Source organism: Corythoichthys intestinalis, chromosome 18 (genome assembly GCF_030265065.1).
Source record: "Corythoichthys intestinalis isolate RoL2023-P3 chromosome 18, ASM3026506v1, whole genome shotgun sequence".
Taxonomy (NCBI): Eukaryota; Metazoa; Chordata; class Actinopteri; order Syngnathiformes; family Syngnathidae; genus Corythoichthys; species Corythoichthys intestinalis.
In genome coordinates this window covers 43,274,317-43,299,124 of record NC_080412.1, presented here as the reverse complement: position 1 = coordinate 43,299,124, position 24,808 = coordinate 43,274,317, and the positions used below count along the sequence as shown (strand labels likewise).

Below are 24,808 nucleotides of genomic sequence, written 5' to 3'. Positions count from 1 at the left end.
TCAAAAATTCCGGGACGGTGAGGGGCATAAAAGTTGTATACAGAATTTGGCAAAAATTTACGGTTCCCCGGAAATTTGCCAAAAACTTTCCTATTCATTTTGAATGGAAAAAAAACGCGCGCTTCACAGCCCGAACCGTTAGACCGATCGGCACCGTTCAAGTATCGGCACGACCGGAATTTTCGCGTGACACAGGAAACTTTACAAATGGCCCCGAAAATTTTTCCGTTCGTCCGTAAACGGCAATTTTCCGTGAAAAAAAAAAAAGTTTCAAAATGTATCTAGTCCTACAATTTTTGACCAAATCACATAATTTGGGCATCAAAAATTCCGGGACGGTGAGGGGCATAAAAGTTGTATACAGAATTTGGAAAAAAATTACGCTTCCTCGGAAATTTGCCAAAAACTATCCCATTCATTTCGAATGGGAAAAGTTCCCATTCACTTCCAATGGGATTTCCAATGGAATTTACATTGCATTGATGCCATTGACGGCCATGCATGTCGAATCTACTGATGCCAATGTACTTGGATTCAATTGACTATATGGATGTCGATGCCACTGACGGCCATGGACGTCCAAAATTTTTCCCATTCATTTTGAATGGGGAAAAAACAAAATTTCCCCAAATCAACAGAAAATGACCAGATATCAATAGGACGTGTCCCCCAAACTTCCCCAATTCCATTGACGCTTATCAAGGGTGCCGCCATTGACTTACATGGACGTCCAAAATTTTCCCCATTCATTTTCAATGGGGAAAAAACTACATTTCTCCAAATCAACAGAAAATGACCAGATATCAATAGGACGTATACCCCAAACGTCCCCAACTCCATTGACGCTTATGGGGGGTGCTGCCATTGACGTCCATGGACGTCCAAAATTTTACCCATTCATTTTCAATGGGAAATTTTTTTTTTTCCCCAAATCAACAGAAAATGACTAGATATCAATAGGACGTGTCCCCCAAATGTCCCCAATTGCATTGCTGCTTATGGAGGGTGATGCCATTGACGTCCAGGGACGTCCAAACTTCCCATTCATTTCCAATGGCATTTCTTCATGTTTGTTCATTCTATTGATGCCAATGTACTTGGATTCCATTGACGCTTATGTAAGTTGATACCATTGACGTCCATGGACGTCCAAAATTTTTCCCATTCATTTTCAATGGGAATTTTTTTTTTTTCCCCAAATCAACAGAAAATGACTAGAAATCAATAGGACGTTTCCCCCAAATGTGCCCGATTGCATTGCTGCTTATGGAGGGTGATGCCATTGACGTCCACGGACGTCCAAACTTCCCATTAATTTCCAATGGCATTTCTTCATGTTTGTTCATTCTATTGATGCCAATGTACTTGGATTCCATTGACGCTTATGTAAGTTGATACCATTGACGTCCATGGACGTCCAAAATTTTTCCCATTCATTTTCAATGGGAATTTTTTTTTTTCCCCCAAATCAACAGAAAATGACTAGATATCAATAGGACATGTCCCCCAAATGTCCCCGATTGCATTGCCGCTTATGGAGGGTGATGCCATTGACGTCCATGGACGTCCAAACTTCCCATTCTTTTCCAATGGCATTTCTTCATGTTTGTTCATTCTATTGATGCCAATGTACTTGGATTCCATTGACGCTTATGTAAGTTGATACCATTGACGTCCATGGACGTCCAAAAATTTTCCCATTCATTTTCAATGGGAAATTTTTTTTTTCCCCAAATCAACAGAAAATGACTAGATATCAATAGGACGTGTCGCCCAAATGTCCCCGATTGCATTGCCTCTTATGGAAGGTGATGCCATTGACGTCCAGGGACGTCCAAACTTCCCATTCATTTCCAATGGCATTTCTTCATGTTTGTTCATTCTATTGATGCCAATGTACTTGGATTCCATTGACGCTTATGTAAGTTGACACCATTGACGTCCATGGACGTCCAAAAATTTTCCCATTCATTTTCAATGGGAAATTTTTTTTCTTCTCCCAAATCAAAAGAAAATGACTAAATATCAATAGGACGTGTCCCCCAAATGTCCCCGATTGTATTGCTGCTTATGGAGGGTGATGCCATTGACGTCCATGGACGTCCAAATTTCCCATTAATTTCTAATGGCATTTCTTCATGTTTGTTCATTCTATTGATGCCAATGTACTTGGATTCCATTGACGCTTATGTAAGTTGATACCATTGACGTCCATGGACGTCCAAAATTTTTCCCATTCATTTTCAATGGGAAATTTTTTTTTTCCCCCTAATCAACAGAAAATGACTAGATATCAATAGGACGTGTCGCCCAAATGTCCCCGATTGCATTGCCTCTTATGGAAGGTGATGCCATTGACGTCCAGGGACGTCCAAACTTTCCATTCATTTCCAATGGCATTTCTTCATGTTTGTTCATTCTATTGATGCCAATGTACTTGGATTCCATTGACGCTTATGTAAGTTGACACCATTGACGTCCATGGACGTCCAAAAATTTTCCCATTCATTTTCAATGGGAAATTTTTTTTCTTCTCCCAAATCAAAAGAAAATGACTAAATATCAATAGGACGTGTCCCCCAAATGTCCCCGATTGTATTGCTGCTTATGGAGGGTGATGCCATTGACGTCCATGGACGTCCAAACTTCCCATTAATTTCTAATGGCATTTCTTCATGTTTGTTCATTCTATTGATGCCAATGTACTTGGTATCCATTGACGCTTATGTAAGTTGATACCATTGACGTCCATGGACGTCCAAAATTTTTCCCATTCATTTTCAATGGGATTTTTTTTTTTTTCCCCAAATCAACAGAAAATGACTAGATATCATTAGGACGTGTCCCCCAAATGTCCCCGATTGCATTGCCGCTTATGGGGGGTGATGCCATTGACGTCCATGGACGTCCAAACTTTCCATTCATTTCCAAAGGCATTTCTTCATGTTTGTTCATTCTATTGATGCCAATGTACTTGGATTCCATTGACGCTTATGTAAGTTGATACCATTGACGTCCATGGACGTCCAAAATTTTTCCCATTCATTTTCAATGGGATTTTTTTTTTTTTCCCCAAATCAACAGAAAATGACTAGATATCATTAGGATGTTTCCCCCAAATGTCCCCGATTGCATTGCCGCTTATGGAGGGTGATGCCATTGACGTTCATGGACGTCCAAACTTCCTATTCATTTCCAATGGCATTTCTTCATGTTTGTTCATTTTATTGATGCCAATGTACTTGGATTCCACTGACGCTTATGTAAGTTCATACCATTGACGTCCATGGAGGTCCAAAATTTTTCCCATTCATTTTCAATGGGAATTTTTTTTTTTTCCCCAAATCAACAGAAAATGACTAGATATCATTAGGACGTGTCCCCCAAACTTCCTCGATTCCATTAACAATTATGAAAGGTGCCGCCATTGACGTCCATGGACGTCCAATTCTCCCATTCATTTCTAACGGCTTTTACTTTGTTTTTTGCCAGTGACTGGCATTATGATCCATTCTATTGATAGACCTGAGTGGGGCTAAGATCTGTATCTCCACAGAGGAAAGACCAAGGTGTGTAATTTCTCCCGAAATTGCAGTTTCTAGTTATTATTATTATTCAATAATTCTCCGCGTTTTTTTGAGCCAACGCACAGCCCAAACCGTAGCACCGATCGGCACCGTTGAAGTATCGGCACGACCGGATTTTTCGCGTGACGATGGGAATTTTTCAAACCGCCACGAAAAATTTTCCGTTCGCCCGTAAACGGCAATTTTCCGAAAAATAAAAAAAGTTTCAAAATGTATCTAGTCCTACAATTTTTGACCAAATCACATAATTTGGGCATCAAAAATTCCGGGACGTTGAGGGGCATAAAAGTTGTATACAGAATTTGGCAAAAATTTACGGTTCCCCGGAAATTTGCCAAAAACTTTCCTATTCATTTTGAATGGAAAAAAAACGCGCGCTTCACAGCCCGAACCGTTAGACCGATCGGCACCGTTCAAGTATCGGCACGACCGGAATTTTCGCGTGACACAGGAAACTTTACAAATGGCCCCGAAAATTTTTCCGTTCGTCCGTAAACGGCAATTTTCCATGAAAAAAAAAAAAGTTTCAAAATGTATCTAGTCCTACAATTTTTGACCAAATCACATAATTTGGGCATCAAAAATTCCGGGACGGTGAGGGGCATAAAAGTTGTATACAGAATTTGGAAAAAAATTACGCTTCCTCGGAAATTTGCCAAAAACTATCCCATTCATTTCGAATGGGAAAAGTCCCATTCACTTCCAATGGGATTTCCATAGAATTTACATTGCATTGATGCCATTGACGGCCATGCATGTCGAATCTACTGATGCCAATGTACTTGGATTCAATTGACTATATGGATGTCGATGCCATTGACTGCCACGGACGTCCAAAATTTTTCCCATTCATTTTCAATGGGGAAAAAACAAAATTTCCCCAAATAAACAGAAAATGGCCAGATATCAATAGGACGTGTCCCCCAAACTTCCCCAATTCCATTGACGCTTATGGGGGGTGCTGCCATTGACTTCCATGGACGTCCAAAATTTTCCCCATTCATTTTCAATGGGGAAAAAACTAAATTTCTCCAAATCGACAGAAAATGACCAGATATCAATAGGACGTATACCCCAAACGTCCCCAACTCCATTGACGCTTATGGGGGGTGCTGCCATTGACATCCATGGACGTCCAAAATTTTTCCCATTCATTTTCAATGGGGAAAAAACTAAATTTCTCCAAATCGACAGAAAATGACCAGATATCAATAGGACGTATACCCCAAACGTCCCCAACTCCATTGACGCTTATGGGGGGTGCTGCCATTGACATCCATGGACGTCCAAAAATTTTCCCATTCATTTTCAATGGGAATTTTTTTTTTTTCCCCCAAATCAACAGAAAATGACTAGATATCAATAGGACGTGTCCCCCAAATGTCCCCGATTGCATTGCTGCTTATGGAGGGTGATGCCATTGACGTCCAGGGACGTCCAAACTTCCCATACATTTCCAATGGCATTTCTTCATGTTTGTTCATTCTATTGATGCCAATGTACTTGGATTCCATTGACGCTTATGTAAGTTGACACCATTGACGTCCATGGACGTCCAAAATTTTTCCCATTCATTTTCAATGGGAAATTTTTTTTCTTCTCCCAAATCAAAAGAAAATGACTAAATATCAATAGGACGTGTCCCCCAAATGTCCCCGATTGTATTGCTGCTTATGGAGGGTGATGCCATTGACGTCCATGGACGTCCAAACTTCCCATTAATTTCTAATGGCATTTCTTCATGTTTGTTCATTCTATTGATGCCAATGTACTTGGTATCCATTGACGCTTATGTAAGTTGATACCATTGACGTCCATGGACGTCCAAAATTTTTCCCATTCATTTTCAATGGGAATTTTTTTTTTTTCCCCAAATCAACAGAAAATGACTAGATATCAATAGGACGTGTCCCCCAAATGTCCCCGATTGTATTGCTGCTTATGGAGGGTGATGCCATTGACGTCCATGGACGTCCAAACTTCCCATTAATTTCTAATGGCATTTCTTCATGTTTGTTCATTCTATTGATGCCAATGTACTTGGTATCCATTGACGCTTATGTAAGTTGATACCATTGACGTCCATGGACGTCCAAAATTTTCCCATTCATTTTCAATGGGAATTTTTTTTTTTTCCCCAAATCAACAAAAAATGACCAGATATCAATAGGACGTGTACCCCAAATGTCCCCGATTGTATTGCTGCTTATGGAGGGTGATGCCATTGACGTCCATGGACGTCCAAACTTCCCATTAATTTCTAATGGCATTTCTTCATGTTTGTTCATTCTATTGATGCCAATGTACTTGGTATCCATTGACGCTTATGTAAGTTGATACCATTGACGTCCATGGACGTCCAAAATTTTTCCCATTCATTTTCAATGGGAATTTTTTTTTTTTGCCCAAATCAACAAAAAATGACCATATATCAATAGGACGTGTACCCCAAATGTCCCCGATTGTATTGCTGCTTATGGAGGGTGATGCCATTGAGGTCTATGGACGTCCAAACTTCCCATTAATTTCTAATGGCATTTCTTCATGTTTGTTCATTCTATTGATGCCAATGTACTTGGTATCCATTGACGCTTATGTAAGTTGATACAATTGACGTCCATGGACGTCCAAAATTTTTCCCATTCATTTTCAATGGGAATTTTTTTTTTTTCCCCAAATCAACAAAAAATGACCAGATATCAATAGGACGTGTCCCCCAAATGTCCCCGATTGTATTGCTGCTTATGGAGGGTGATGCCATTGACGTCCATGGACGTCCAAACTTCCCATTAATTTCTAATGGCATTTCTTCATGTTTGTTCATTCTATTGATGCCAATGTACTTGGTATCCATTGACGCTTATGTAAGTTGATACCATTGACGTCCATGGACGTCCAAAATTTTTCCCATTCATTTTCAATGGGAATTTTTTTTTTTTGCCCAAATCAACAAAAAATGACCAGATATCAATAGGACATGTACCCCAAATGTCCCCAATTACAATGATGCTTATGGAGGGTGCTGCCATTGACGGCCATGGACGTCCAACTCTCCCAATCTTTTCTAATGGCATTTCTTCATGTTTGTTCATTCTATTGATGCCAATGTACTTGGTATCCATTGACGCTTATGTAAGTTGATACCATTGACGTCCATGGACGTCCAAAATTTTTCCCATTCATTTTCAATGGGAATTTTTTTTTTTTGCCCAAATCAACAAAAAATGACCATATATCAATAGGACGTGTACCCCAAATGTCCCCGATTGTATTGCTGCTTATGGAGGGTGATGCCATTGACGTCTATGGACGTCCAAACTTCCCATTAATTTCTAATGGCATTTCTTCATGTTTGTTCATTCTATTGATGCCAATGTACTTGGTATCCATTGACGCTTATGTAAGTTGATACAATTGACGTCCATGGACGTCCAAAATTTTTCCCATTCATTTTCAATGGGAATTTTTTTTTTTTTCCCCAAATCAACAAAAAATGACCAGATATCAATAGGACGTGTCCCCCAAATGTCCCCGATTGTATTGCTGCTTATGGAGGGTGATGCCATTGACGTCCATGGACGTCCAAACTTCCCATTAATTTCTAATGGCATTTCTTCATGTTTGTTCATTCTATTGATGCCAATGTACTTGGTATCCATTGACGCTTATGTAAGTTGATACCATTGACGTCCATGGACGTCCAAAATTTTTCCCATTCATTTTCAATGGGAATTTTTTTTTTTTGCCCAAATCAACAAAAAATGACCAGATATCAATAGGACGTGTACCCCAAATGTCCCCAATTACAATGATGCTTATGGAGGGTGCTGCCATTGACGGCCATGGACGTCCAACTCTCCCAATCTTTTCTAATAGCTTTTACTTTGTTTAGTGCCATTGACTGGCATTATGGTCCATTCTATTGATAGACCTGAGTGGGGCTAAGATTTGTATCTCCACAGAGGAAAGACCAAGGTGTAATTTCTCCCGAAATTGCAGTTTCTAGTTACATTTTATTTTTCAGTATCAAATGGTCAAAAATGTACCTTGAGTGTATTTTTACAGTTTGGATGTGACTTTTTTTTTTTTTTTTTTTAACTTCAGGCAAATTGATGCGCATTAAGTCTTTTCTGTTACAAGCAACACAATGTTAAAAAAGTTATACTTTATTATAAGTTGATCTATGTTACTTTTTTTCTTTAATAGAAAAAAAAGGACACAATGTTAGGCTGAGGCGTACTTATAATAGTAATATAGACGAATGATACTATTTACAGTGGCGGCAGAGAGTTGGGGGGGGCGCGAAACATTTACGTCTTCCTTGGGGGGGCGTAACGGAAAATAATTGAGAAGCACTGAATTAGAGTGACGTTGGAATTGTTTGTTTTGAAAGTGTTGCTGTTAGTTTTATTGATTTGGGTGGATACATTGTCCTCTAGTGGCAACAGTGAATATGCCATAACTCATCGACCATGACTGAATCCAGGTGCTCCCTGTTCAGACCAACATAATGTATGATTTTGTTTGAGCTAATATGCTTGTTTATGTATTAGATATTTAGTCAACAAGTATATTTAGCACTTTTTTGTGGGAATTTGTGTTTGAAGGATTTGTTGAGAGCTTTGTAAAAAATAAATAATAGCATTTGAGCTAGTGGACTTCTACTACGCAAGTTAGCCAATTGTTGTTTTGTTGTACTAAGATCCGCATATAGATTTTATTTCTTTTTAAATGCATTTATTGCTGTAAACGCTTGCTTCTTTGTTTTACAGCTCCTAAAATTTATTCAGCAACGCATTGAATTTTCGTGAAACGATTACTCGGTTATTTGAACTAACTAATTGATAGGTTAATCGATTACGTAAATAATCGATAGCTGCAGCGCTAGTCGATATTATCTGATATTTTAAAATGCTCTTATCAGGTATCCGATAGTATCAGACAACTCTAGTAAAAACATAAATAATTAATTAAAAAAATGTTAAAGAGCTCATTTCTGCTCAACATGATCAACAACAACCATCAGAAATAAACACAAAACAAATGAACGCAAACGGGTAACGAAATGAAATGGGCGACGAATGAGGAAATCCCACGAGAAGCCTCCGATCTGCTTACATTCCGACTGGACATATTGTGGACGGAGCGACACCGACGAGGAGGAAGGAGGAGGCGGAGGAGGAAGAGGAAGAGGAGGAGGCAACCTCACACCGGGCGGTCCGCCGGGAGGCGACGACGTGATCGCCGACTGGTGCTTGGGGGTCTCCATTCCACTGGTTGCGATCAGTGGAGGAGGTCCTGATGGAGACATAAGCCCAAGCTGATGTCTCATGACCCTGAGACTTTCATTCATCAGGGGGGAGCTTGTAACTCACGTACTCATCGGTTACTTTTGAGCGACACCGAACAGCAAAATGAACATTAACTGCCGATAAAGTCAAAATTGACTGGACGTCTATCTAGCGACTAATTTAATTTCCCATCAGAAGAATGAAAAAAGCCACAGGAGTCGCAGGTTGCAAGGCCCGATTGGACGTCACTTATCATCAACGGTATTGAAATAAATAAAAAAAATAAAATAAAATACTGTATAATACATACCAGTCAAGGAGAAGACACCAGGTGGCGGCGGCTGGCCGTAAGGTGGCATCGGCGGCGGCGGTATCCTGAGTGAGGGTGGCGGCTCGGTGATGAGCGGCGGCATGGGTAGGCCGCCGGGGGGTATCACGGGTGGCGGTGGGAAAGGAATAATGTTGGGAAGATTGACATCATCTACGATGAGCGGGTCGTTGCCGTGATCAAACGGGCAGAGGTCGCCGCGGACGCAAAATCCTTTTTCTGCACGGGGAGGGACGATATTGTCAGAAAGCTCTTGTTTGACATATATCCAAAAATAGAAGTACCATATTTTCCGCACAATAAAGCGCACCTAAAAGCAATTTTCTCAAAAGACGACAGTGCTCCCTGTAATCTGAAGCGCCTTATACTAGTATATGGATCAATATTGGTTAATCATGGCATAACATTCCTTTTACCACAGATCCATCTAGTGGATGCATAAAGCAAGCACTACTACTACTACTAAATGAAAACAGTTTTAAAATACCATATTTTTCGGACTACAAGTCGCACCTGAGTATAGGTCGCACCAGCCATAAAATGCCCAACGAAGAGAAAAAAACATAAATCGCACCGGAGTATAAGTCGCATTTTTTGGGGAAATTTACTTGATAAAATCCAACACATAGAACAGATAAGTCATCTTGAAAGGCAATTTAATATAAAAATACAATAGAGAACAACATGCTGAATAAGTGTACCGTGCATGAACAACGAAATGCGAATATAGTCCTCACCAGGACGCTACGGCTCGGTCCTGGCTATACAGCGAGCTAAACTCCCAAATGACGATGCTGGACGTCCGTATAATTTGCTGAATCAATTTCGTCCTCGATACCAAACAGGTTCGCATCAATGGAAGTAAATGATTATTAGGTGCTATACAGCAATGACACAAACAGTTAGCAAGCGTTCGCTAGCATTAGCACATCGTTCAAACAACCACACAACTGGCTCCAAGTGTCCGATCGCGGGCGGAAAACGCACAACAACAACAACAACAGAAAAGATGATACACACAGGCGTTGCCTCTGTAGAGATATTTTACAAGGATAAACAATTAACGTAGGTTCGCAGCCGTGTTTCTCTCTCGCTAACTCGCCCACTCACTCAGAGCTGCGTATCTGTCAGTCTTCTTCTGGCGTGTGAGCGCTCTTCTTCACGTAAACAAGTGTGAGTCCGCCCCCACGTGGGCATGAAAGCGCCACAAACCAAAAGCATGCATTTCAATATAAAAAAAGTCAATAATACAATAGAACACATATTGCCAAAGGCAGAACGCGAACGTGGCCATAGCTATTAAGAGTTATTCAGATAACTATAGCATAAAGAACATGCTAACAAGTTCACCAAACCATCAGTGTCACTCCAAAACACCAAGATAACACATTATGATATCATTTGACATGTTAATAATTTCACACATAAGTCGCTCCTGAGTATGTATAAGTCGCACCCCCAGCCAAACTATGAAAAAAACTGCGACTTATAGTCCGAAAAATATGGTAAGCAAATAATTGACATTGACATTCATTCTTATACTCCGATGCGCCTTACAGAACGGAAAATACGTTACAAGGAGTCCTCAAATTACGACAGTTCCATTCCACTCTGGTGACGTAACCCAAATTTTCGTGTTAAGTCGGATTTCACCGTTAAAGTAAAAATTTACGCCAAAATACTTCGTATATAAAATTACGCAGAACACAACTACCAACAGAACGAAACTAAACAGCCTTCTTGCACTGGCCAGCCTTACCACTATTCACGGTGCGTTTAGGGACAGCCCAGAAAATACAACATTGAACACATCAACATTACAATTTGAAGCATACACGAGACCTATTTCGATACAATACCGTCCTTATTTTTACTTGAAGCATAGACTTCAAAATGATATTGACGGGCCAGATCCGACCTTCAGTGCGCCACACCTTCAAGTAGGGGGCTGTCCCACAATCCACTTCAGTTATTCGCAGTCGGTCGCAACGATCCAACACCGGATTTATGTTGAAAAAGTACAAAAGCTGTACCGCTTACAAACAGGAAGGATTGTCTCAGGAGTGATTTGTTCGAGGATTCAAGGTAATTATTATATTTTTCGTACCATGCATGCATGTATTTTGAAACGTTGTTAAAAAAAAAAATCAATGGGAGAAATTAGCCGCTACAGCATTGACATTATACTTCGCAATATCTACGTTAAATAAATGCTACTTGCATGTTTTTTTTTTTTTTTTGCTATTAACCAAGAGCGAGACTGTTTTACGTCCATATCTATAAAGAATTCAGGGATTTAAGCATTTATTCACAAGAATTTTCAACGGAAAAAGCTCTTCGTTACAAATGGCGACCGCTAATTTCCATACTGACAAGCGACATAGTTAGCAATATTTATGTAAAATAAGTGCTACCTGCACGTTTTTTTTGCTTTTAACCAAGAATCGAGACTGTTTTACGTCCATATCTATAAAGAATTCAAGGATCTAAGCATTTATTCACAAGAATTTTCAGCGAACAAGGCTCTTTGTGATTCCACTCGGTCAGCTTTGACAGCCTCGCCAACAATGCAGGCCCCCGATTTATCGACCCGTCAATACATTATGAAGCCTATGCATCACCAAAGCAGGAACAGAACTCGTTCGTAAACCGGGGACTACCTGTATTATAAAGCCCATTCTGAAACTGTTTTTTTTTTTTACCCCGTGTTGGACAGATTCAAATATATGTAAAACAAGACATTTGGTTCTGAGATACTAAGATCAACAGTATTTACCGCAAGGTCTCATTAAGGGAACCGATCCCATGAGGCCAAGTGCTACGACTGTGATAGCAGCAGTGGCCTTAAGGGGCACAGGATATTTTAACCGTTTACCTCAGGGGAGGTCGGTTTGAACCAGAGGGGACAAATAGCCTGACTTATCAACATTAATGGTCATTAGTGATGACAATAAACATGACCATCAATAAGCCCTATGGGCAAACTACAATTGTGTAAACTAATCTACATGTTATAGACTCAATTTACTGCATGATGCGATATTAGCTTTCAATTCAATGCAATTCTGATGAGGGAAAATTGTGTTTACCGTCATAATCCCTGCAGCGCTGCTTGCGTGAAGGGTTCTTATTGCTGAACGCCTTGCCGACGCCGTCTTGCCTCTGTTTGCCGTAGTAGCCCGACCAGCTGTCTGTGGTGCCGTCGGGCATGGGCGCGTGCGTCGCCAAGGGTACCCCGCCGGTTCCCGGTCCGCCGGCGGCGGATGAGAGTGGATGCAAGGGAGTGGGCAGTAACGGCGATGTTCGGAGCGGAGGATGCTGGGGCCTGCCCGTGGTGGACGAGTTATAGCCGTCTGTGTCTTTCCTCTCCCCCTCGAACTTTGACTTAAAGTCTGTCAACAAAGCGACAAAGCATTACAAACGAACGCATGAAATTTCCCTATCAAATCACACAAACCAACCTTGAGGATAGTAAGGCAAATTCCAGCTTGTGTGGGCAAATCCCCAAAAAGGTACGTGCAAAGTGCTCCACATTTTATTTAAAATTTTTTCCTGTGCTGAGCTGTGGCTGTCGTTGTTCTCACCTCTTCCCCTGCTTTTCCCACGGCTGCCGCTCCTGCTCCGGCTTCGGCTGTTGCTCCTCCCGCGGGAGCTCCCCCTGCGCCGCTCGTGACGCTCCCGCTCGCGGTAGGACTCGCCGCTACTGCTCTTGCCGTGCCGATCAAAGTCTCGCCTCTTGCGCTCGTCCCGCCTTCTGTCGTCGCGACTTCTGTTTAATCAAAAACACAAATATAAATCCTACCAACAACTGTCAATGTGCAATTAGTTTGCAAATACAATCAGAGGTAGGGATGGGAATTGATAGGATTTTTACGATTCCGATTCCATTCTTGATATTGCTTCACGATTCGATTCTTTATCGATTCTCTTATCGATTCTAATTTGGGGGAAAAGAAGAACAAACGTTTTGATTGGCATTGAGTTTGTTTAATCAGAAGTCACAACCTTACAAACTCACAACAAGGTCAAAAGAGGGCCAAAGCCTCAATATTAACTTTGCCAATAAGTCGCAAATGCACAAGAATGTGTAACATTTTACTGAAACATTTTTCTAATAAATAAAAAAAATATTGGTATATATTGGCATATAGGTCGTTGGTCTGCCGTTGGCAATATGTGTTAAACTTGCAGGGGTCCCCAAACTTTCTCCAATGAGGGCCACATAACTTTTCCCTTCTCTGATGAGGGGCCGGGGTCAGTTTGTAACCGAAAAAGTGTGACGATTGCGGGAGGGGAGTGCCTAAATGTAAAAAATTATTGTTTTTCAGAAAGCCACAATCAAATAACCCTTTCTGGATATTTCACGGAACAAAAGTAAATAAAATAAAAATAATAATATAATTTAATAATAATTAGTAATAATAACACTATTAATCAAATAGATAATAACCAAATAACCCTCTCTGAGTTCTTCACAGAAAAAGGCCAGAAAATAAATAACACTACTGAGAAAAAAAAAAAAAAAAATCAAAATGCTCGCTGGTATTGTTCAGGGGGCCGGACCAAATGTTGGGGCGGGCCGTATCCAGCCCGCGGGCCGTAGTTTGGTTAAAGTTAAAGTTAAAGTGTATTATTTACCAGTATATTGAAATGCATGCCTTTTAGTTTTTATGGCGCTTTCATGCTCAAGTGGGGGCACCCTTGCGCTTCCTCACACAAAGAAGAACGCGCTCACGTGAAGAAGAGCGCGCTTACACGCGAAGAAGAAAAAATGCCGCATCCAAGCGAGTGAGCGAGTTAGTGAGAGAGGGAAGCACTGCTACAACCCTACGTTCTTTCTTAATGTTTGTAAAATATCTACAGAGGCAACGCCTGGATGTATCATCTTCTGTGTTGTTGTTGTGTTTCCACTCGCGATCGGACACTTATATCCAGTTGTGTAGTGGTTTGAACGATGTGCTAATGCTAGCGAACGCATGCTAACCGTTTTGTTATTACTGAATTAGCAGCTAATCATCTCTGATTTACGTTGATGCAAACCTGTTTGTTATTGGGGACGAAATTGATTTGTTTCATTGCTATTTTTAGTTTCACTCTTCAAGTGATGGTTGAATAAAGTCAGCAAATTATACCAACGTCTTCTGTACCGTCATTTCGGAGTTTAGCTAGCTGTATAGCTGTCTCGGTGAGGACAGTGCAGTCTATTCCCTCCCGATGCAGTTATCTCCACCTTCCCTCCCGATGTAGTTATTCCACCTTGCAAAGACTGCAAGTCGCTTTGTTGTAATTTTTTCTCGTGAAGTGAAGACACACAGCGATTGAAGTTTTTGAACCAACGTGCTGTCATTGTTATGTTTACGGCTGCAATGTTCGTGCTAAACCATCGCAACCTTTCATTTTCACACTCTTTCCTGGTGAAGTGTAGCCAAACTTTGGAGCGGGTGGTTCTTGGTGCCATGCTAGTTTGATGCGTCTGGACAACAAGACAGTCACGACGCAATATGCGTCTTTAGGACTCGTTAAAGGGATCGTTAAGGCTTTTTCATTGTGATGTCGAGGCCTCGAAACACTAGGAACCGGTTCGGAATTGGAATCGGATTTCGATTCCCATCCCTAATGGAAAATGGTGTTAAACTTATATAGTGCTTTTCCACCTTTCAAGGCGCTAATCAGAGGTGTGACAAGATATCAAAAAGGTGATATATTGCGACCGATAAGTTATCCATATAGGAGTGGGAACCTCTTGTTACCGCACGATACGATACGATTAGCGATACAAAGTTTAAAGTTTACAACCATTATCGATACGTTGGTTGGGAAATCATTCTAGGATATTCTGCAAACAACTAATAAACAGAAAAATAAGCTTCTGCTGCGAATTGGAATGAGTTTATCACTCGTAGACGTCCAATCCATTTGAACGTCTATGGCCGTCATTGTTAGCCAATGCCAGGCAATGAGGTCATTTTGGGCCACTTAAGGTCATTTTAAAAGTGGCGTTGTAATGGTTTGTTTTGAAAGTAGGGGTGTAACGGTACACAAAAATCTCGGTGCGGTACGTACCTCGGTTTTGAGGTCACGGTTCGGTTCATTTTCGATACAGTAAGAAAACAAAATGCAAAATATAAATGTGCTAGTTGTTTATTACACACCTTTGTGCTTTTAACAATTGGAACGTTAGCTTATACAAAGCTTGAATTCTGCTCAAAAAGTAGCGAGTATTTACAGATAATCCAACAACAATTTGCCTTTCAGACCCCGCGTATTGGTCAGCTTTCTTTCTGAAAGAAATAAGAAAAAAGAAATCCTGTGACAAAGATTTTGAAATGCTTCAATGAATCATTTTTTTTTCTTATGAACGGTTTTCAAAAGCTTTATTGGTGGATTTTCTCAAGTTTAAGCGCCACACAGAAATTAATAAATTGTGTAAGCAGGATCTGTGCATTATTCTTATTATTTAATTACAGGTGTTTTAGCTCATTTCAATTTATTTTATTTAAATGGGCTATTATTTATTTTATTATGTGTTTATATTTTACAAATGTGATGTAGTATTCATTTATATTGTATATTTCATGTTGTATAACTTTAGTTCCTTTGTGAATATTAGTTCCTACTTGTTTTGTTGTGGTAGGAGGTTTTGTATTGAACACGGGGCCGTGTTGGTTATTATTATAGCAGAGAAGACAGCAGTAAATCAACAAAGACAAGTCAACTGTGCCCCGATCTACCACTCAACAAATCTGATGGACTCAAAAAGTGGGTTACGATTGCATATTACCGTAATTTCCGGACTACAAGCCGCTACTTTTTCCCCCTCATTTTGGGTCCTGCGGCGTGTGCAATGATGCGGCCAATTTGTGTATTTTTCTGACGGCCGCCAGGGGTGCTCGAGCATGGAATGTGGGAGTGAGACACATGGAATATATGTGTCGAGGAAGACGCTAGTTTGCACTACCACCGGTAGTTTAACTTTGTGCGTTGGGCATGAATAGAGGTGGCGGACCCTTGTCTTTGTGCATGAGTAGAATTGGCAGACCTGCATCATGGAAAATGCTAGAAGAAATTAAATTGGCCATCCGAGTTGTATGGGAAGCTTTGATGACGAGTGGCAAAGATCGTTTTGCCAAGACTCGCCGCATGCGAAGAGAAGCTTTTGCACAGGTTTGCCGGGGGAGCCTGGCAGCGCGAAGCGCTGTGAAAGAGTCCGCCATCACCAACGGGTTTCGAGAGGCCAGTCTGCTGCGTGACGAGGCGAGGAGGACGGCACAGGCTGGGAGTGAATATGCCTCATTATGGGAGACATTGAAGGCGAAGGAGAGTGAGTAGGTGCATGGCAAAGTGCATCTGAGCGTCTTCATATCCGACACTGAGGGTGAAGACTTCCAAGGTTTGAATGCACAGGAGGAAGATGAAGATTGCTAACAAAGACTTTTATGTTTTTATTAACCAGCACAATTAGTGCTGCACCGCCATGCTGATGCTATCTAACTTCCGTGCCGCTGCTATATAACTGCCGTGTTTGCCGGCGCTGTTTGGAACGAAAAGTTAAGGTGTGTTATTAAAAGTTTGAAAACTGTATTTCTTTGTCAATGTCTCTTGTTACTAAGTGGGCACACACGGCTTATAGGCAGGAGAGCCTTATGTATGTACAAAATGGTTTTTCCTTTAAAAATGTACTGGGTGAGGCTTGTAATCGGGGCGCCCAATAGTCCAGAAATTACGGTAGTTTGAATATCGACCGGGTCCACCGTATTTTTACACGAGTGACTTCCGGTCTGCCCGATCCTAGCTACCGGTAGCAGTATTGACGCAGGAGGGTCGCGTCTCCCGTCAAATAATAAACTCTGCTGTTCTTTTCACGTGGGTCGTGTTGAGCCGCTTCTGGGACGCGTCCAACACGTGGCCGCATTGCGACTGGTGTGCATTGGCAGATTGACTTTAACGCCCGCGTTTCACGATGTTCTCGCGGCGGCCATGTTGTCGCGCCGTTGACATTTCTGGGTTATACTGTCCTACCATGTTGGTCCTCATAATAGTAGAAAAGACGGAGTAAATATAATCTACACAAAGAAACTGTAACCCGATCGACTCACAGACTCGAAAAGTCAGGGTTATATTACGTCAGATACTCGTTCGGTACGCCTCCGTTCCGAACAGAGCACCACGTACCAAAACGGTTCAATACAAATACATGTACCGTTACACTCTTATTTGAAAGTGTTTGCATTTATTTTCATTGATACACGGCCCTCTAGTCTACCTCATTTCACATGGCTGAATCTATCTGCTCCCTGTTAAGACCAACATAAGCCAAGTTTTTGTTTGAGCTCGTGATTTTTTTGAATGCATTCGCAATTTAGTTTAAAGGTATATTTTGCCATTTTTTTGTGGGAATATGTGTCTGAGCCATTTGTTAAGCGCATTGCAAGAAGGCGTTAGCATTTTATAGCATTTAGGCTAGCGGACTTTTGCTATGTAAGTTAGCCAATTGTTCTTTTGTTGTACATAGATCCTCTTTTTTTTTTATATCTACCGTGTGAGGCTCAGCTCAGGTAGTTTAATTTTTCATGTCCATTATCCAGTTACTCTATTATTAGAAATGAATAGTTCATCGATTAATCGGCTACTAAAATAATCGATAGCTGCAGCCCTATTTCGAATGAACGAACGTTCCCAGTCTAAATAGATTGGGCGTTGAGCACCGTCAATGGCAGCCTTAAGAGTTACCTGAGACACTATTATGGTGGAAGATTTTTGTAGCAACTTTTTTTTTTTTTAAACACTGACACCTTTATAAAACAATATCTCGATTCATGGAAAGAGCATATCGATAACCTTTTGGGATACAAAGTATCACGATATATCACCATTTCGATATTTTGTCACACCCCTATATCCATATGCTTTCACCAAGAATCGACACAGTTGTACCTCTACTTACGAAATTAATTGGTTCTGGAAGTAGTTTCGTAACTTGAAAATTGCTTATTATTTGTATTGTACAATGATTTCCTGACCGATGTATCGTTAATTTTTGTATCATCCTTATCGTTTGTGGCACAAATCGTATCGTGATCTACCCAGAGGTTCCCATCCCTAAATATGAGTGCGCAAAATCAAACCTGGATTCGTTGAAGTCAGACCGGTTCCGCAAAGGACTTCTTCTCCGCCTGTTTTCTCTCTCCTCCTCTTGAGCCTCAACCTTCCAACAACAAATAGATATCATCTCTCATTGCCTGTTTAAAATATATAAAAACACAAAAGATTCCTCTGTTCGTACCTCAACCGCATCGGATTTGAGTGGAGGAAGGTTGACTACTTCTTTTGGAACTTCCTTAGCAACAGGGTTCCCCTGGTAATTCTTGCTCGTCAGACATTCAAAAAGTTTATCCACAAAGCCTACAGTTTCTGGAACGACACAAATAAAACAGTTTGGTTAATGCCTCGTTAGTAATGAAAATGAATGAAATTTAAGTGACATTTTTAGTGTGCAAGTTATCCACAGTTACAGTGGTATGAAAAAGTATCTAAACCTTTTGGAATTTCTCACATTTCTGCATAAAGCCATCAAATGTGATCTGATTTTTGTCAAAATCACACAGATGAAAAAAACAGTCTTTTAATAAATCCACCCAAACATTTATAGATTTCCCTATTTTAGTGAGGATAGTAAGCAAACAATGACACAAGGGGGAAAAATAAATAAGTGAACCATCACATTTAATATTTTGTGCCCCTCCCTTTGGCAGCAATAACTTAAACCAGACGCATCCTTAGCTGCATATCAGTCTGGCACATCAATCAGGACTAGTCTTGGCCCGTTCTTTTCTACAAAACCGCTGTAGTTCAGTCAAAATCCTGGGATTTTTGGCATGAATCAATGTCTTTAGGTCATGCCACAGCATCTCAATGGGGTTCAAGTCTGGACACTGACCACTCTAGAACGTGTATTTTGTTCTTCTGAAACCATTCTAAAGTTGATTTATTTCTGTTTTAGATCACTGTCTTGTTGCAGCATCCATTCTCTTTTTAGCCTCAACTGTCTGCCAGACAGCCTCAGATTTTCCTGCAAAACATCCTGATAAACCTTTGAATTCATTCTTCCATTAATGATTGCAAATTGTCCAGGCCCTGAGGTAGCAAAACAGCCTCAAATCATGATGCTCCCTCCACCATGCTTCACAGTGGGGATGAGGTGTTGATGTTGGTGAGCTGTTCTATTTTTTCTCGATACATGACGTTGTGACTTACTCCCAAATAATTCAACTTTGGTTTCATCAGTCCACAAAATATTTTGCCACAACTTCTGTGGAGTGTCCAAGTGCCTTTTTGCGAACATTAAACCAGCAACAATGTATTTTTTAGACAGCAGTGGCTTCCTCCGTGGAGTCCTCCCATGAACACTATTCTTGGCCAAAGTTTTATATATAGTTGATGTGTGCACATAGATATTGGACTGTGCCAGTGATTTCTGTAAGTTTGCGCTGAACTCTTTGCGTCATCTTTGGTGGACGGCCACTTCTTGGGAGAGAGGCAACAGTGCCAAACTCTCTTCATTTGTAGACAATTTCTCTGGCTGTCGATTGATGAACATCCAGACTTTTAGAGATGGTTTTGTATCCTTTCCCAGCTTAATAAAAATCAACAATCCTTGATCGCAAGTCTTCAGACAGCTCTTTTGACTGAGCCATGATGCACATTAGACAATGCTTCTCATCAAGACAATTCTTAACAGGTGTGTGTTTTATAGTGGGCATGGCAGCTTTAAACCACTCATTGGTGATTGGGCACACACTTAACTAGTTTGGTAAAAACTGGTTTCAATTGCTCTTTAAGTCTCCATGGCAGAGGGTTCACTTATTTTCCCCCTTCTGCCATTGTTTGCACGTTATCCTCATTAAAATATGAAAACCTATAAGTGTTTGGGTGGTTTTAGTTAAAGAAGACACTGTTTTTTCATCTGTGGGATTTTGACAAAGATCAGTTCACATTTGATGGTGATTTTATGCTAAAATATGAGAAATTCCAAAAGGTTCAGATACTTTCTCATATCACTGTAAATTCCACCAAATAAAAGGTTTTGAACATAATAAGAATGATTATTTTCATTTATTCCCAGCTTTTATTGGCAGGCAGGTGTTACAAATGAATACCTTTTTGTAGGAAGACGTCGAGCTGATCGGCACATAGTGCTTTGAGCTCCTTCTCCGGTTTGTCCTTCTTCACCAGAGCTACAACATAATTGGCTAACGCAGAGGGGTCCGCATCACATCTGCAGAACAAAAACAAATAATATCAAGCTCTAAATTAGTCAAAATCAGTGTTGTTTTCGTCAACGATGACTAAAATGAAAATATTTCGGCGACGAACAATTTTTTCATGACGATGATGAGACTATACCGAGCTAAAAACCAATACCGGTTTTTGTCTGATGAGACGAAAACGTGCCATAGTTTCTGTCACATGTTCACAATGTGTGGGATTTTCATGTGTAGTTAGCAGGCACTCTAGTAGTGTCAACCCCAAGTCGCCAGTGTCCTCTCCTCTCCAGGCTCGCTTGTTTTGAAACACACTGTAAAAATTGTTTTCTTATTTTGGCAAGAGTTATTATGTAATGTTGCCTTAGCCTTTAAAGGTCCGTGCTGAGTGATCATCATACATTAAATGTAACTCGTATCATTTGCATAGCATTAGCCTTAGCATTAGGCTAGTGCTAAACTCTCAGACTTCTTTTTTTTAACACTGGAAATTTATAACGTCTTGATCAGGTAAATCTAGTCAAATAATTTCCTCCATCTAGCTTTGAGTGTTAAAGACTTACAAACAGATTTTTGTGTCAAATTATTCCACTTACTTTAAGTTACGGTAATATTACTATTTGTTCTTATTAAGCCCATATATCTAAAAGTTGGTCTTTTTTTTCACCTAAATCAAGAAAAAAATTATTTCAAATGTTTTGAACCATATCTATTCTTGAATTAAGAACATTTCTGAAATTTCAAAGCTTTTTTAAAAATTAAATATACAAATCTATTGCTTTAAACAAGTCTGTTAAAAGTTACTTTCAGCTAGCTATTTTTCTTATTTCAAGAAGTCTAAGTGACTAAATTTACCTGAAGCACTGGCAGATGGTTTCACTTATTTCTAGTAGATTTACACTGAAAACAAGGGAATTTAACTAATTTTGAGGAGGTGTGTGTTTTGCTGTGTACACACAGTACGTTGCGTCCAGGTGGGTAGATTTAATCGAAAATTATGTACGGTTTTGCTGCTGAGTGTGTATTATCACCAGGATGTTGGCGTTTCCCTAGTAGATGCTACAATATGTGCTTGTCTGTCAATGTTCGTTCGAAATTGTTGGAAGCCTTTATTTATTTTTTGGGGACTAAAACCTTTGCATTTTACTGACAAAAACATTTTGAGTAAATATGAACAAAAAAACAGACAAAGACAAACATTTTGAAATGACTAAAACATGACTAAAACCAATAAGTATTTTGTCCAAAAGACTAAGACAAAAAATTCAAACGTCAATTGCTGTCAATGCCAGTGAATTAGTTAAAAGTGCTTCCATTAGACAGTGGTGAATGAAGTGCTCACTTTTTTTTTTTTACTTAAGTACAGATACAGGTGCAAAAATTACTTAAGTACTAGATTAGTACTAGATTTTTTAAAAATCCTTTAAAATTTACAAGTACTAGTCCTTGTAAAAAAATTAGCATATTGCGATAAAGTTCATTATTTTCTGTAATGTACTGATAAACATTAGACTTTCATATATTTTAGATTCATTACATACAGTGGGGAGAACAAGTATTTAATACGCTGCCAATGGTGGCAGTGTATCAAATACTTGTTCTCCCCACTGTACAACTGAAGTAGTTCAAGTCATTTATTGTTTTAATATTGATGATCCCGGCAAAAAAGTCGAGAAAAAACAAAAATTCCTATCTCAAAAAGTTAGCATATCATGAAAAGGTACTCTAAAGAAGCTACTAACCTAATCATCTGAATCAACAAATTAACTCAAAACCCCTGCGAAAGATCCCCGAGGCTTTTAAAAACTCCCAGCCTGGTTCATTACTCAAAACCGCAATCATGGGCAAGACTGCCGACCTGACTGCTGTCCAGAAGGCCATCATTGACACCCTCAAGCAAGAGGCTAAGACACAGAAAGACATTTCTGAGCGAATAGGCTGTTCCCAGAGTGCTGTATCAAGGCACCTCAGTGGGAAGGAAAAAGTATGGCAGGAAACACTGTACAACCAGATGAGGTGACCACACCCTGAGAAAGATTATGGAGAAGGGCCGATTCCAGACCTTGCGGGACCTGCAGAAACAGTGGACTGAGTCTGGAGTAAAAACATCCAAAACCACCGTGCACAGGCGTGTGCTTGAAATGGGCTACAGGTGCCGCGTTCCACAGGTCAAGCCACTTTTGAAACTGAAACAGCGGCAGAAGCGCCTGACCTGGGCTACAGAGAAGCAGCACTGGACTGTTGCTCAGTGGTCCAAAGTAATTTTTTCAGATGAAAGCAAATTTTGCATGTCGTTCGGAAATCAAGGTGCCAGAGTTTGGAGGAAGATTGGAGAGAAGGAAATGCCAAAATGCCTGAAGTCTAGTGTCAAGTACCCAAAGTCAGTGATGGTCTGGGGAGCCATATCAGCTGCTGGTGTTGGTCTACTGTGTTTTATCAAGAGCAGGGTCAATGCAGCTAGCTATCAGGAGATTTTGGAGCACTTCATGCTTCCATCGGCTGAAAAGCTTTAAGGAGATTTCATTTTTCAGCACGACCTGGCACCTGCTCACAGTGCCAAAACCACTGGTAAATGATTTACTGAACATGGCATTACTGTGCCCAATTGGCTTGCCAACTCTCCTGACCTGAACCCCAAAGAGAATCTGTGGCATATTGTGATCTGAACCCCATAGATAATCTGTGGGATATTGTGAAGAGGAAGTTAAGAGACACCAGACCCAACACTGTGTATGAGCTTAAGGCCGCTATCGAAGCATCCCGGGCCTCCCTAACACCTCAGCAGTGCCACAGGCTGATTGCCTCCATGCCACGCTGCATTGAAGCAGTCATTTCTGCAAAAGGATTCCCGACCAAGTATTGAGTGCATAGCTGATGTAATTAATTGAAGATTGACATTTTTTGGATTAAAAAAACCATTGTTTGCATTGGTCGGATGAAATATGCTACTTTTTTGAGATAGGGATTTTTGGTTTTTCTTGACTTTTTTGCCAAAATAATCAATATTAAAACAATAAAAGGCTTGAAGCACTTCAGTTGTGTGTAACGAATCAAAAATAGATGAAAGTGTAATGTTTACCAGTACATTACAGAAAATAATTAACTTTATCACAATATGCTAATTTTTTGAGAAGGACTAGTATTTCCTCCCAATGCAAAATGTAATACATGTAGATATATGTAAAATTTACATACATACACATAGAGATATGAGTCAATATTCAAAGAAAGTACCAGAAAATTCACTGACTTCTTCATTTTAAAAAAAAAAAAGAAGCTGCACAAGCTCAAAAACTCCAACATTTAGCATAATAGCAGATTGCAAGAAACTATCAGGTGCATACTGCCACCTACTGTACAAGAGTGTGGTGTTTTTTTTTATTGACCAATATCTTATTCACCTGCCTCATCTTGCTTGTACTTGTGTTGCTGCCTCTAGTGCTCATATACGGTAGTTGCACTGGGCTTATCGATTGAACATGAAAACGAAACTATGAATTCACAATGAGAAAAAAAACCTAACAAAAGTAACGCCTAACGCAGGCGACAATTTGAAAAGTAGTGCAGTAAAAAGTACAGATACCTGCTTTAAAACGTAGCGAAGCGAAAAGTACCACTTCATATTTGTACTCAAGTACAGATACACAAAAATGTACTTAAGTAATGAGTACTTTTAAGTCATTAAATTCCACCACTGCTATCCACCTGTTGCCATTTATACAACAGAATAATCACTGCGTTCGGCTACACACAAAGTAAGTGCCATATGGGTCAATACAGTAAAACCATTAATATTGTATACATTACTGTCTCCAACTTTTGCGACTTTTTCAGTATCGTTAGATTTTTCTAATGTAAAATATTCAGCTTGACACAAGATGCCCAGGAAAAAATGATCTACATTATGAATCTCCAGGCCTTGTAGTTCAGTTAAAAGTAGAATGTTTTCTGGAGATGATGTTGTCAGTGTGCCTAAGCTCAAGTGAGTGTAAAACATCAGCAGCTTTCAACACTTTATGCAAACCTATTTGCATGCCAGCTGGCTATAAACAGGGCAAAAATAAACATTTTTTTGGTAACTATAGCAACAATATAGCATGCATAAGCTCTTAAAGCTATTTACACATTTTGGAATCATTCCAAGAAAGCTCCTAGAATTGCAAACATGAGGGTGCATGCTCATTCCTGTAGTTTGGAGGCGTGCGACTGAGTAAAGTTATTTCTTGAGGTGTTCCGATCAAGTTATGCAATTTATTCTTCCAACTACTCCGACTAGCACAGTGAGCATGTTATTTCCCAGTGAATGCAAAGTCAAACAGGTTGGTTTCCCTTGAATAGCAA

The 24,808-nt window shown here is 40.1% G+C and overlaps 1 protein-coding gene across 3 annotated transcripts in view; it reads right to left on the bottom strand.

The window, feature by feature from the left end:
- Positions 1–24,808, bottom strand: part of rbm27 (RNA binding motif protein 27) — a 70,058-nt gene that overhangs the window by 44,835 nt on the left and 415 nt on the right. For 2 of the 3 annotated variants that reach the window (XM_057820460.1, XM_057820461.1), the window contains exons 2-8: positions 20,363–20,481; positions 18,490–18,617; positions 18,332–18,411; positions 12,791–12,975; positions 12,296–12,598; positions 9,189–9,425; positions 8,706–8,885 (exon numbers count right to left, since the gene is read on the bottom strand). In XM_057820460.1, the coding sequence (XP_057676443.1) occupies positions 8,706–8,885; positions 9,189–9,425; positions 12,296–12,598; positions 12,791–12,975; positions 18,332–18,411; positions 18,490–18,617; positions 20,363–20,481 (1,232 nt within the window). The remainder of the gene's footprint in view (positions 1–8,705; positions 8,886–9,188; positions 9,426–12,295; positions 12,599–12,790; positions 12,976–18,331; positions 18,412–18,489; positions 18,618–20,362; positions 20,482–24,808) is intronic. The other variant, XM_057820462.1, reaches the window with a different exon arrangement.